This window comes from Arvicanthis niloticus, chromosome 3, assembly GCF_011762505.2.
Source record: "Arvicanthis niloticus isolate mArvNil1 chromosome 3, mArvNil1.pat.X, whole genome shotgun sequence".
Lineage (NCBI taxonomy): Eukaryota > Metazoa > Chordata > Mammalia > Rodentia > Muridae > Arvicanthis > Arvicanthis niloticus.
This window is the reverse complement of record NC_047660.1, coordinates 50,344,487-50,359,780: the sequence shown is the minus strand read 5'-3', so window position 1 is coordinate 50,359,780 and position 15,294 is coordinate 50,344,487. Positions and strand designations below refer to the sequence as shown.

Below are 15,294 nucleotides of genomic sequence, written 5' to 3'. Positions count from 1 at the left end.
ACGCATGCCTGCGTGTGTGTTTTTGTTGTTGTTAGTTAGTTAGTTAGTTACGTTACGTTACGTTACGATACGTTAAGACAGGTCTTTATTATGTAGACCTGGCTGTCCTAGAACTACCTATATAGACCAGGCTGGCCTCGAACTCACAGAAATCCACCTACCTCTCTTCCCAGGGATTAAAGGCATGCCACCCACTCACAGCCTGAGCGTTTATTTCTTAAGACTATTCTTTCCTGATGCCACAGTATATGGTCAACAAAGTAAATGGGATATTGCCATACGACTTTGACTTTCCCAAATATATTTTTGCTAGTTGTTCAGATGTGTTCAATTGGGAATCCAGAGTGGGGCCATCGTGAGCCTGACTGTCAGGCCTAGGACCACCTTAGACTCAGTAGATCTGGCTTTGTTATCAATCTCTCTTACTATCTGAACACAATTGGGGTAGGTGGAAGCGACCTGCCTGCTCAGCTCGGTGGGCCAGAGCGCTTTAACAGTCTATGAGAGCTACTCGCAGCTCTTGCACATCGCGATTCCAGTAAGGGTTTAGGGTCTATGGCTTCTCTGGAAAAGGGCATGAAACCAGGAAAGACTATGGGCGCACCAAGGAAGGGCTCTGAAGCCTACTCCGCTCAGGACTCGCCTCCCGAGGGTCACCTGGAGCCCGCGGCAGCCAATCGGGGAGCAGCCGTGTCCCCGCGGCCAATGGGCAGGCGGCGCGACGCTCAGCACGGCTATAAGTGCGCGCGGCCGGGTGATAGCAAAAGCGGCGCGCAGCGGAGGCGGGATGCTTAGGGTAGCCGATCCCCGAGAGGCACGGGTAGAGGCGGGTGGCCGCAGTCCCTGGGCAGCGCCACCCACGCAGTCCAAGCGGCTCACCTCCTTCCTCATCCAGGACATCCTGCGGGACCGCGCGGAGCGGCGCGGGGGACACGCGGGCAGCCTGCAGCACCAGCGCCAGCCGGACCCTAGGAGGGACCCCGCTTCAGAGCTCGACGAAGCAGGTGGTCGCGGCGTGGCTCCAGAGGACCCACCAAGTATCCGGTCCAGCCCCACGGAGACACCTACTGAACCCGAGTCAGGTAAGCGGAATAGACCGAACGGGCATGCTGCACAGGAGAGGACCGCTCTCAGGCTGATGGCCCCAGCTCTGGATGCAGGCATCAGGGGTGGGGGTGGGGGCACGGCCACAGGAAGGACCGTCCTCCCCACTCAGCCACCTTGAGCATCAACTCTGAGGGCAGCTAATAACTTTGCCATCGGCTTGACTCTTTTCCAGAGGCCCCAGCCTTTCACCACTGTCTACTAGAACTAACGGTGACCATTAATATACATAAATCAAGCCCACTCCTAGGTTCTCTTTGCGTCTCCATTCCACGAGCCATAAAATTACGGATGTTCCTTTAGGTCTTTAGAAATAGGATTGAGTCCGATTTTATCCTCCAGCCCCAGCCACTTCTCATGTGGGTGGTTACTAAGCCACAGTTACAGAAAGTGGACTAGGGCAGAAGATGAAACTGCTCACCATCCCAGGCCACCTGGCTCATCCCCACAAGCCTCAATCACCCACTTAAATGTCCCCATGATGCCTCGGTCTTTCCTGTTGACACCCATCTCTCTTTATGCCACACATCCAGAATCCACGTTTCACTGATGTAAAACAAGAAGGCAGAACGTTCAACTGTAAACCGCTAAGACCTGAGCATAGTTCACACTGATATTAGAAACGAATACATGGTTTAAAACCCTACTCACTTCTTCCGGGTATTTCCTTAGTCATTCAAACAAAGTGAAATGTATCCAGATGACAGTGGGCTTTTTGTTCACTAGCTGAAAACAGAAAGGTGGCTTGGATTCTGGGTGAACACATAACTCTTTTCTGCTCCCCTCTGTTCTTCTCCAGATGCACATTTTGAGACTTATCTGTTGGACTGTGAACATACTCCAGGGGACTTATCAAGTGCCCCCCAGGTCACCAAGCAGCCGCAGAAGCGCTCCAGGGCAGCCTTCTCTCACACTCAGGTGATTGAGTTGGAGAGGAAGTTCAGCCATCAGAAGTACCTGTCTGCCCCTGAAAGGGCTCACCTGGCTAAGAACCTCAAACTCACCGAAACCCAAGTAAAAATATGGTTCCAGAACAGACGCTATAAGACTAAGCGAAAGCAGCTGTCGGAAGACCTGGGAGTCTTAGAGAAGAGCTCACCGTTGTCTTTGCCAACCCTGAAGGATGACCGCCTGTCCAGTGCCTCATTGATCTCCATGTATACTGGCTACCCTTACTACCCCTACCTGTACTGTCTGGGCAGCTGGCATCCAACTTTCTGGTAACAACAGTTCCAATGATAACTGCATATATCAGAAACTGCCTTCCCCGGGGGTCTCTGGGAAAAAGCCAAAGTGGCTGACAACAAGGAGTCGGGAGCAAGAAGTGTACAGACGCAAACTGTTAGGGGTTCCCAGAGAATACTCCAGTTGTTCTCTGGTGGGCCAGCGAAAGATCTGGGGCAGTGGCTATTTTAGTATGTAGTCACAGTTCCAAGTGTTCTATAGGTCACTGCTGTCAGCTCCCTGTTTAGAGAGAGCCAGACAAGTTCAAGTCTTGTTTCCAGAACTTAAGAGTGGCTATGGATGCAATGGCTACATCATTCCTAAGAATTCTGTTGCTGCAACTCCATCCTCTCCCATAACTTAGTATCATGAAAGGACCAAGCAAGGAGAGGAATGGCCCCTTAGATGAGGATTTCCTCTTGAACTAAACTTGGGTTAAGAAGTCTCTTGTTGGCCTTGGACTCTGGCCAGAGTTTCTCTCTGCCTTGGTAAAAGTGAGGGTGAGCAGAAGATTTGAAGAATGGGGAAAACCCTTAGTGATTGAGGCAGGTTGGCATAGGACACAAGGGGGTGGAAGGTGGAATTTTCAACTTCTTACCATTTTCGCAGTGATGTGCCAATCCAAGGATTTACTGGGCAGCCTGTGTCCAGCAGGGCACACACACTGCAGGGTTAAGACAAGCTGTGTAAACAGTTGCCTGCAGGGGTGGGCTTCAAAACAGACTTCCTGTCCAAGACAAGGGCCTATAGGGTTTCCACACTCCAGGTGAGCGGCTTCCATCAAGATTTTTTATTACCAGTGAAGAAAAGGCCTCTCCCACCCTTCCTGCCCTCAGGGGAGAACTCAGGAGGTCCTGCAGCTTCCCTGGTCTGAGAATTCACACTTCTTTATGACAGAGGTTTCCGATCAGAGGTGCCATCATTTTTAAACAGGGAAGGAAGGGAAGGGCCTTCCTTCCCTTTTATTTTTGTTCTTTCTTACAGGACTTCTCAGTTCACGCTTTTCATCTCTGCCTGTCTTATTTAGTGTAAGATTTGCTCCCACCACCTCCCAAGTTGTATCTTTCCTGGTTTAATAACTAACTAGCAACAGACATATTATGACATACCTAAAAAATTAGCAACTCATCTCTTTCCTTTAAAAATACTCAGCATTAAATCCCAAGCCCTATTTAAAGACATGGGAGCTGAAGATCACAGTTTCTTTCACAGGGCTTTCTGCTTGCTGTATGTTACAGTTCAAAGGCTGATGCTGAGGGGTCTAGGAGCGATGGAGGGGTCCTGGGCAGGGTATGGCTGTCAGCCCAAGACAAGCAGCCAGCAAGGAGCTGATAGCTTTGCAGGAAGATGCCATAAGGAAAGGTGAACTGTTTTCAGAATACAGCTTCACTGCGGCTTCCATCCATAGACAAGTGTGTAAATGCTTCGGGAAACTGTGTTTAGGGACTACCCTAAAATGGTAGGAGTGAAAAAGAGAAATGATTGTTCTTCCCTTTCCATCCTGATATCTCAGGTAACCTGCTGAGTGGGAGATAAGGGAGGTGGAGCACACCTATTACAAATGAGGCTTTCTGGTGCCAGGAAATCCCTTTATCCCACCACTCAGTACCGTGCAGTGAGAAATCTTTTAATTTCCTCCTTTTAAATGGGCCAATTTACTGTTGGTGGCAGTTAAAACTGCCAAAGGAAGTTGATAGAAAGTTGGCCGCTTGCACCCTGTTCTTTTATAGCCCGGGGCCCCATGTTAAAGTGTTGTTTGGTGCCCCTTGTCGCTGACCACTGTGGTAGCGTTAGACCACACCAAAGCTTCAAGTGTCCAGTTCACTTCTTTCTCTCCATCTCTTGGCTCTGAGTTCCTGATCTGTACTTTCTTTCCTCGCATTCTGACAAGAATCCTTTTCAGCATGCACTTCTACTAAGATTGAACTATTATAGTGTGCAGGGTGTGGCAAAGTCAGAAAGGGAAAGCTTTGTGTTTAAAATTATTTTGGGGTCTGACTCCATTTTGCTTTCTCTGCCCTGGAACTAATCATTCACCCACACCTGAACTGGGAGAAACATGGTCTGTTGTCTCCAGCTTGTTAATGGGAAAACACTTTGGGTATCACCTTATCACCTGGGTGACATCTCTGCCTTTTTTCATCAGTCAGTTAGCAAACCCTGCTCTAACATAAAAGTCTGTCACTGACATTTATTTTGGTACTCTAATCAAACTATTTTTCTATGGTTTTTTTTTTTTTTTGCAATGTATGAGTGTTTTAAAATAAAGCCTCTATGTCTTTATTAGACACCTGCGTGTGGTTTTCAGATTCTTACAAACAGGGTTTCTTTTTAGCTTGCCTTTTTCGAGGTGGCCATGTTTTCACAGGACACTTGGCTGGCCTGACAAGCCACAGGCCACAAAATCAATCAAAGTGACAATTTGGCAAGTAGCCAAGAGGGTGTCTTTTCAAAGTGGCCTCTCCTCTCATCCTGGTAAATCAAGGGGAGGAAAAAAGGCATGTCTGCCTGTGTTAACCCATCACCTGCAGCAGCTGGTGTTGCTGTACCTGTCATTCCAGCACTCGGAAGGCAGAGGCAGGAGGACCAGAAATTCAAAGCTATTTTCACTTGGCTACACAGTGAGTTTCAGACCAACCTGACAACATGAGACCCTGTCTCAAAACTGTAACTCATCACCCACATCCATGTTGGAATACCTTGTGTGTAACTGAAGACTTCATGTATTTAGTGACCCTGAGGGAACAGGATGATCACAGCAGTTTTCAAAATGCCCCTTATTATCCCTGGCTCCTTCACTCCTAAACTTGCCACCTGTGTCCAAAGTCCCATTGACTTCTTGTAAGCCACGTCTCTGATATGGAATCACTAGTCTACAGCCAGCCTGCCCACCCTGAACGTGCCCAATCTCATCTGAAATGGGACCACAAGTGTTGAGGATAAGTTTTATTACTGCACTAATACACATAAACAACCCACCTCCTCCCCAGGCCCTTAAACCTTCCTAAAACCCCACAACGTACCTCCTAGGCCTGATGGCTCCTGAGAGCTGGTGGTCTCCTCCCTTCTTTCAAGGAACTAAAAGCTTAAAGGGGAAGGTGCCTACTTCAGGCAATACATATCACAATTTCAAAGTGTGCCCTAATCTTTTAAGTACATCGCACACACAGGTGGGGCTTCTTGGAGCAGGCACGGATCTCGAGGTTTAATTTGCACAAATCTATAGCCACCCTCCTGTCCCAGGGAAGGCCATTAGCCCTCCGGTTACAAAGCCTTTTGCAGCAAATTAACAGATGTCCGTTTTGAAAAAGTAAACCATTTAAAAGTAATCCAGGAAATTAAACAAAAGTCTCCTATCTTTAAAGAATCCCCTCTGCCTTTTGTTTTGTCCTGTTTCCAACATTTCCTAATATCTCTGATAATCTTGCCATCTTCTCTCCAGCAGTTAGTTCCCGTGGCGTGCCACATAGGCATGCTACTTGAAACACATTGTCAACCTGCCTCTCTGTCTGCTTCCTGTGGAAATGTCTCATCCACAGGCTCCTAGGCATCCCTTAGAAGTCTTTTGTGGCCAGAAGATTGAATATGTGTCAGTGGCCTATAGCCAAAGCGATTTATTTTCCTCTTAACTATTACATATCAAATCGATTTTCCTGGGATGATACAAATGCCACGTACAGTGAAGCTAACCCAGGAGGAAAAGCATCCATAGAGAGATGGCTTGCATGGCCCAAAAACAAGCCGTGTCATGGGGAGTTATACATGGAGACTCTGGGGGTCTTGGCAGATATACCTGGAAGAAAGCGAGGCCAGCAGAGCTGAGGTGAGAGACTCAGACTCGAAACTCTAAAGCCATGGGGGTCTCCTTTTGAGAAAAGTGGGATGGGACATTTGACCTCAGGATCAGCTGCATCCTGAAGGTGGCAGGAACCTTGAACAATGCAATTCCTTTGTGAATAGAGCAAGGAACCACCAAGGGACACAGTGACCACTTACCATGGAATCCGCTGTAAGCCACTGACCCTTTTGCTGGTCACTCAGGGCCACAGTCTTTGACACTCTTTACACTATCAGACTTGGTATCAGGTAGGTCCTGCTGGGCTTGGAGTGAAAGCTTCTACACTCAGACATCCAGACTCTGGTCCTCCCATGGCCATCAGGAACATGTCACCAAAGCATGTTTTTCAATGCCAAGAGTAATTTACTGCTCAGGAGAAAGGGCATGAACGAGAGAGTCCTGGGACACAAACGGCTCCGAGTTTAGCCATGCACTTGGCTCCTCTGCAGACTTTCCCAGACAAAGCAGTCCTTGAAAAGACTGATCCAAAGTCTGAAAGAGAAAAGGGAAGAGCCCCCATTTCCATGGTGCCTCCCCTCCCCTGTGGAGAGCCTCCAGGTATAATTTTGACTTGTGTCCTAAGCTTGTGCTGAGTGAGAGGTGAAGCTGTACAAAGTTCAAAGTTCAAAGACACAGCCAAACAATTTCTAGGATAGACTCCTTTATCTGGTTGGTCTCCACCTGTTTCTATTGAATTCAATAATGGGAGAGCCCTGACTGGGGGTCTGATGGGTAACGAGAAGAGATACAGACAGGAGTCTCATCTTCTCATTGAACAACTATAAGACACATGCTATGGTATGGACATGGTATGCCCCACAGAAGCTTGTGTGTGAGAAAGCTTAGTCCCTGTTCTTTCAGGTTTCAAGGGATAGAGTTCAGAGCCAGAGCTGAGTGTCAAGGTGCTTACTACCAAGTCTAATGACCTGAGTTGGATCCCTGGGACCCGCATGGTAGAAAGAGAGAACCAACTCCTGAAAATTGTTTTCTGACCTCCATATATGCATACATTGGGGCACATGCACAAGCACACTCTCACATATGCATGCTCGCGCATGGGCACACACACACACACACACACACATGCACTCACACACAACTAAATGTGACAGATTTTTTTTTTTTAAAAAAAAGAGGTTTTGTCCAATATGGTAATTAGGTCATAAGAGCTCAACACTCATAAATTACTACTGTCTTGTAAGTGAAGGTCAGGTTTCATGGGAGTGGACTAGTTCCCAAGAGAGTGGGTTTTCAAAAAGGAGTGATCCTAGCCCCTCCCTTGTCTCTTGCTTTCTATTCCTCCTCGGGACAGCTCCTATGTGTTTCCACCATGCAATGAATCCCTCAGAAGAAGCCAACGCTGGCTTCACATCCTTGGGCTTCCAAAACCAGGAGATGAAATAACCCTCCTCCCTTTATAAAGTGCCCAGCCTCGGGTATTTCACTGAAGCAACAGAAGAAAAGAATGTTAAGGTGATGCCAACAATCATAATTTTAATAACCTAGAAATGCATTTAGGTGCGTGGCAGAATGAACGTTGATTTTACTTTCTTATAGGTAGATACTCAGCATCTGCATTTCCTCTCAAGCAGCAGGAATGCCCACATCCCCCAGGTGCACTTTTACTGTTTGCCCACATTCAATGGACCTCAGCATCTACTAAAAACTGGAGAAAGACTCAGTATTCCTGTCAACACTTCACTGTAGCATGAGCTCTGGGAAACAGGGCTCCAGTGTCTGTATTTTTAGTGCTAGCGTTCATAGCTACAAACCATGGCTTTAGCCTCTTTACGACTGTTTTGCCTCTTCAGCTTCTCAGCCATGATTTCCAAGGCCAAGAGGGATCCACCCACAGTGAGTGCCCTTTGCCTGTTCTTCTTACAGAGCACAGATACCCACCTTTTCTTGCTATCTATCCTAACATTCACCCTTTGGGAATTTCTGACACCATCAAAAAAGGACTCTGAAACCAGAGGAAACCCTGAATATTATAGAAAAGCACTCACTGACTGCTGAAGGACCCAAACCAAGTAGGTGCCTTGCTAGCCTGATAAGCCAAAAGCCCTTATCTGCTTCCATCCCCAGGGCCCTGGATTGTCAGCACGAAGTCCAGTTCCACCTCCCAGCAGAGGACTTTCCACCTGCTGGGAACCACACACCTTGTTTGTGCTTCACTGGGGACAGCAGGTGCCAAGTAACATCTGTCATTTTGTGTCATGCTTCCCTAGAAACTCCTCTATCAGGATTAAATAGTCTTATCAACGACACAACATTTACACCTCTTTCTGCCAAACCGGTAATATTCAACGTTTTTTCTTACAGCATGTGTGCTGAGATGGATGTGGGTGGGGGTTATCCAAGGAGGAGACAGAGTATGCCCTGTGGCCATAAGATTTTGACTAAAATGTGCATGCAGCAAACACACAGTGGGCATTTGAACCCTAGCCCAAAGCTAGAAAAGGTTCAATGTGACCCCAACAGTATCTAAAAATGAGTTCGCTCTAGCCAGTATTTTCATGGAGAAGAATGCAGACTGTTTTCACAATAGGAAACTAGGGGTGGGGAGTGACTGATATTTGCTCATGGAACACTTTGGAATCTCTCTCCTTCACTTCATTTGAGGGGCTTGTTGTGGCTGTAGGCTGCCTACAACTTATCAAAGAATAACATGTGCAAAGATACAGAAGGGCATGGAGAATAGGCTCCAGGGCTTGCCAACTTACTCAGCTTCCTCAGAGCGCTAGTTAGATGGTCTCCACCTCCTTGCTGTGTGTTAGGTGAGGTTGGGGAGATATTCATTTTAATGGAGACATCGCAGACAGACTTTTACTGGGTTTTTATTTCATTAATTTGTTTGGATAGGGTGTGTTCGACATAGCACATGGGTGGGGTCAGAGGACAACTTGAAAGCTGGTTCTCCCCTTCTACCATGTGGTCTTGGGGTTCTAACTCAGGTCCTCAGATTGGGTAGCAAGTTCCTTTACCCTCTGAGCCATCTTACCATCCCCACCAATGGTCTGGAACAGAGACTGCAGATTTTTTTTGGTTTGTTTTGGTTTGTTCTAGTCTTTATTTGTCCACTTAATCTCACACACACACACACACACACCGGCAGAGTGAGTTGGTGACAGGAGGTAGCATATGGTATCACAGTCCCCAGTTATAACTCCTACAAACTGAACTTCTGCATTTATCTGTGAGAGAGTACAAGTAGGAATGACATTAAGAAATTCTCATGGAAAGAGAGCTCTTTAGATAGAATGGAAGTGAAACAGAGAGGAGAATTGCATGCTAAGACATGTTCATCCATACTGCTTTTAGAGCCAGGAGCCTCCACATTCCAGAACCCCCATATAGGCCTTGATTTCAGCCAGCTCCCACGTGACAGTTATTGCTTTTCTTTCCTCTGAGCCAGTTCATGGGAAGAGCAAAGGAGAGGGCGGAGTCCAGAGTGAGGGGGAAGAGCAGGCTGGGTAATTTTCCACTGCCTCCTGAAGCATCTCAATACACACATGAGCTCACCTACTCCTCTCCTTGGCTCCCCACTGACCCCTGAACAACCGAGCGATGGCTCCAACGTCCTGGAGATTAGGTTTTATTAGAGACAGGCCGGGGGCATGTCAACTGTGACTTCAGGAAGGAACAAAAGCTGGCCTGGGATCTGAGGGAAGGTGTCCTTGTTACAACCCTAGTGGGTTTTTATAAGATCCTGTGCCGGCAAACATCCCAGAGAAGTAGGTTGGTTTTGCAGAGAAACAAGGTCAGCTTTTCACACAGAAGCATTTATTCAGCAGAGAACAAGGCGCAGGATTTCCCAGGAAGCCATGGGAAAGGACTCAGAGGAGCTAGTTAGCTAGAAGCTCCTCAAGACCAGAGTTCATTTAATTTTTGACAGCAGACAAAAGTGATATTTCCAAGCAGTGGAGTTAAGTAGCCCCTGCCCCACTCAACCCTAGGCAGTTTACGCCAAGCAACCATGTGTCTGCCGAATGAATGATCAGGTGTGTGAGTGAATGAGCCCAGACCACTGCTGTAGTACTAGGCTTGGTTCTAAGCATTGTTTTCTGAGAAGCATCATAGCAGGTTCAGAAGAACATAATTGGGTTGGTGTCAGGGCATAAAATTAAGGCATGAGGAGAAAACTAAAGAAACCAGAGTCGATTAAGCTAGGCAAGTAAGGTCAGAACCCAGGGGTCATGTAGAAGGAGGGTTGGACATTTTATATGTTGTCCTAGGAAATCCACAAATGGCCGGATTATCAATGCTTGGCAAACTGCTGGGCTACTGTGGGATTTCTATCCTAGGAAAGGCTATTTGGTGAGGATATTATAAGAAGAACGGATGTGTACCATGTATCTCTGAGATCCTTGCCCCTCCCTATCCCCTGTGAATGATTCTGCAAAGAAGCGTGGGGCTCACTTTCAAACTTCTACATGATCAGGGCACAGTGGTGAGGGGACACTCCTTTCTCTAGCACATCAGACACTTTGGGCTGGCTGCCAGGGTCAAATGACCTGCTAACTGTGAGATAAGACAAACCTACTCCCACCGACTTCTTCAAGCTTCAAGTATTCGTATGTTAAAGGAACATCCCTTGGATGCTCATTAAATCAAATCAATATAACAGGTTCTATCTATGATTAGAAGGGAAACAAACCATTGTGCAAGGAACAATGAAGATCCTTGATTGATGGACTGGTTGATATGTACTGACAGATATGTGAGATTCCACCCTGTAAAGAGTCATTCTTCTTTATTTCTTTTAATTTTATGGGTATGAGTGTTTTGCTTGTATGTATACCTGTGCATTACATGTGTGCCTGGTGCCCATAGAGGCAAGAAGAGGATTTCAGACTCCTTGAAAATGGAAGTACAGTTGTTACCCAATCATGTGGGTACTGAGAATCAAACCAGTGCCCTCTGTAAGAATAGCCAGTGCTCCTGACCACTGTCCCATCTCTGTGCCTCTCATTTTTAATAATGTAATTTTTATGAATTCCTTGATAATTTTATTCTTGTATACAATACATTTGATCACACACTTATTTCCTCTCCTTTCCCTAACATCTCCCAGTTCCACCCCCACCCTCATTGCCAGAAATCTATTTGGGAACCTTAAAGGTTCACCTCCAGTTAAGACAAGAACATTCCTGGGAATATTAATGAATGAAGCACAATGAATCATTTACTCCTAAACTGAGTAATTCTGCAAATTTCAACAGACCCAGTGTGTGGGTTTTTTTATTTTAATGATTCAAATAGAAAAAAAAGGGGGGGGGAACACCCAACAGAGTTTGGAGGCTTGAGGAGGAGGAAAATCTCTTTTTCTATTTCTAAGTGTCATGCAAGTTTGGTTCTGCCTCTATAGAAAGTAAATCTGGTTGTCTAATTACTTAGTGTTAGACTTTAGGCCTTCATGATTACAGTCTTCTCTTGGAATCCTTATGAGTAAGGGATCATGTATCTTGTTCTCTGGGAAATGAATATCCCGAGAGGTCTGCTGCTGCAGAAGCAGAAGGACTTACAGGGATAATGACATGTCTGCACTGCTTCATTCATGATAACTTCTCCCATTCAGAAGAGAGTCATCCAGGGATCCTGGGGGCAAAGGACAAAAATATCTTCATATAGATTAGATCACATTGTTATTTTGTTTGATTACAAAATAAATATGTAATATAAAACAAGGATATGTTATATACTCTTAATTCCATATATTATTAGATTATAATATATATATATATATATATATATATATATATATATATATATATATATATTCAGCTGCTATTGTTCTATGTCTCTTACTAAGCTAGTAATAGCATAGGCTTTTCTGCATATAACATGGCATAAAGCATCAAGTGTGGGTTGTACCTTTGGAGCAACAGGGCACCCTAGTTGTAGCTTCACATTAGTCATGTGACCTTAGATTGATTGAGATTCAGAATCTTCATCTTCAGGGAAAAGTAAGAGTTCTCATTCACAGAGATTTTCTAAAGTTCAAATGAGCTAAAGCCAGCACATACTAGTCCAAAGAATTGACAATTCAAACAAGGGATCCCTTGAAGACAATGCTTGTTCTTCTGCCTGCCTTCCACGCCCTCCTCATTTTAAAATGTACACATCCTTACAGATTTTGTGACAACCAAATAAAGTTCTATCAATGTATCAAATTATACTCCAAGTTTTGCTTCTTTGTGAGCATTTAATATGCTAATACTCCTTTGCATAGAATCACCATGGTGTGTTGTAGAAAAGTCTGTGGGTAGTAGATATATTTCAGAAATATTTGAGGGAAGGGGAAAATGCAACAAAAGTTATCACAAAGAGAAATTCAGACGAGCCTCCCAGATGGAGTAATTTCTCCTGGCTGAGCTGTGCCTCCATGCATGTCCACTGGGGTCTTTCCCATAGGAGAAGGACTTTGTCCTCCAGGTTTAAATCATCAGCTGGTGGACCAGAGACCAGAGCTGCTTGCCTCTGTGTCCAAAGCTGAATTGCACAAATACAGACAAAGAAAATAAATCAACAAAAATAGCCGAGAGGCATTTCTAAACATTTCTAGCTGCAAAATTTATGACTATTAGCTCTTGGTAAAAGGTCATTTCAGATAAGACAACTATTTATACAGAAAACAAAAATGAAGCATATATTGACTGGTTTTCAGAGGGCCCTCCCAGTCCTGGGAGAGAATTATATCTCAGTGCCCCATGTGAAAAAAATCCCCTGGAGTTGGACTACACAGAGGAATTCAGGAAAAGCTGACAACCCTAGGTATACCACCCAATATGAATGCTGAGAATTGAACTCTGATCCTTTGTAAGAGCCAAGCAAACTTTTAACTGCTGGGCTATGCCTCAAGCTCTGAGAGAAACAATAAGATTTTTCCAATCTAAATGAAGAATGTCACACAGCTGTTAAATAGCAGCCTTTTAAACTGTAATGTGTGATGTAGATGCTGATGTGATGTAGATGCTGGTGTGATGAAGATGCTGGTGTGATGTGGATGTTGGTGTGATGTGGATGCTGGTATGATGGAGATGCTGGTGTGATGTGGATGCTGGTATGATGGAGACGCTGGTGTGATGGAGATGCTGGTGTGATGGAGATGCTGGTGTGATGTACATACCATCTTTCCAGAGGTCCCTTGAGAGCCCTATAAGCTTATCTCAAGCTATTATTTATGCTATGACAAAATTCAGACCCTCAGCAACGTGACTGCTAATTTCTTTCCTCTTGCTCAGATGAATGTTGGCTCTGTTCTTCAATGTTTGAGCAAAATGGAGTTGTATTCTTTGAATTCCTCAAATGTAATAAAACTTTTGTACAAAGTATTCGGGAGTGTGGTGGATTTTGCTGGAATGGGGTAGGGTGGTTGGTGGTCAGTGTATCATAATGACATAAGAATTTCAAGCCCAATGTCTTAATTTAAATTGTGGGATTGGACAGGTTGTCTCATTTCATGTAGACTTCACTCTCAGGTCATCTGCTTTTCCTGGCTCCTTTTTATTTCTCTTTGCTCCCCTCTCTCTGAATTCTCTCCTTGAAACCACAGAGTCCTATCCTTGGTTCCAGTGAGGCATATTGCCATCATTTTCTGAGTGTGTGTGTGTGTGTATGTGTGTGTGGAGTGAGTGGTGGTGGTGGTGGTGGTGTGTGGGGGTGGGTGTGTGATGGTGGTGTGTGTGTGTGTGTGTGTGTGTGTGTGTGTGTGTGTGTGTCTTTGGCTCACCCCTCCCTATGTCCTATGTACCTTCTGTCCTAAGCAGCTTATCAAAAATGTTTTATCCAAACAATGTCATTTTTTCCTCCAAGAAGAATGCCCAATAATAGTAGTAATAATTTATTTGCACTACATATAAAATTTAGTGTAGGGAGACTTCCAAATGGAAAAGTTAAAGTCACTAAAAAGACTTTTCAAGCAAGTCTAATGATGATTTTAGCTGCTGTGAGAGCTAGTTTTGTCAGTTTTACACAGTCTAGAAGGGGGTTCTCAATGAGGGATTCTGTATTCTAGCTGAACTGTGAGCAGATCTTGGATGGTTATCTTGACCATGTTATTTGAGGCAGGAAACCTGCCCACTATGGGAAGTGTCACTCCCTGCTCAGGGATTCTAAACTAAGAGTGGAAAAAGCAAAGTGAGTGTGTGCAGGTATGAATTCATTGTTACTTCTGAGTGAAGACAGAACACTTTCAGTTGCCCTGCCTCTGTGACTTTACTACCAGGATGGGCCAGAACCTCCTGCAAGTGTGAGGTAAACAAGCCCTCTCTCAAGTATATTTTGTCAAGATATTTTATCACAACAGCAACAAAAATAAAACTAATACAGCTTTATCTCCTATACGGCAAATGATCAACTTAAAGTCTGACCATATAAAACTGAGCTTGAGCTTATGAGTCAGGAGATGTAAAATACAATGGGAAAGCAAAATCCCAGACAAGGTGACAGAGTGATAAACCAAAGAATAAAGTCCGAGGACTGATGTTGCTTGATCTTGAGGCAATATAAGTGACGGTGACCAAGACAGTGTAGTTCTAGAAAAAGAACAGAGGCAGGACAGCAAAACAGCACACAGAGCCACATAAAGGTCCCACATAAATATAGTCAGTCAACTGTTCTTCAACAAAAGAATGATAAAGATAATTCTATGGAAAAGGATTTTTAGCACACAGAGCTGAAATAATATAAGAGCGGGGACTTTTAACATAGTCATAGATCTTCCACTTTTCACAAAATTTAACTCAAAATGAATCATAGACCTACATGCAAAACTATAGAACTTTTGGAAAAAAATCTATACAGCCTTTGATTTGTCATTTTTAGATACAACATCAAAATGGAAAGCCATGGAGGGAGAAAAATGATTTTGTATTGTATTAAAATTAAAGTTATGTGCCCTGTGGGAAAAAAAAAAACAATGTTAACAAATGTAAAGCCACAGACTGAAAGAAAATATTCTAATCATGTGTATGATAGGATTTGTGTTTGCGATTTGTGTTAGAACTACATGGAGAACCCTCAGAATTTAATGAGGAGATAAATAATCCATTTACAAATGAGGGGAAAACACACTTGAACAGGTACCTCACCAAATATATACAGATAGCAAATAAGCATATTTTTAA

At 44.6% G+C, this 15,294-nt stretch overlaps 1 protein-coding gene across 1 annotated transcript; it reads left to right on the top strand.

Moving 5' to 3' along the window:
• The first annotated feature begins 778 nt into the window (after positions 1-778).
• Positions 779-4,591, top strand: Nkx3-1 (NK3 homeobox 1). Its single transcript, XM_034499300.2, has 2 exons — positions 779-1,082; positions 1,904-4,591. Exons 1-2 carry the CDS (start codon positions 788-790, stop codon positions 2,326-2,328), a joined length of 720 nt encoding a protein of 239 aa, XP_034355191.1. The 5' UTR covers positions 779-787; the 3' UTR covers positions 2,329-4,591.
• Positions 4,592-15,294: the final 10,703 nt, after the last annotated feature.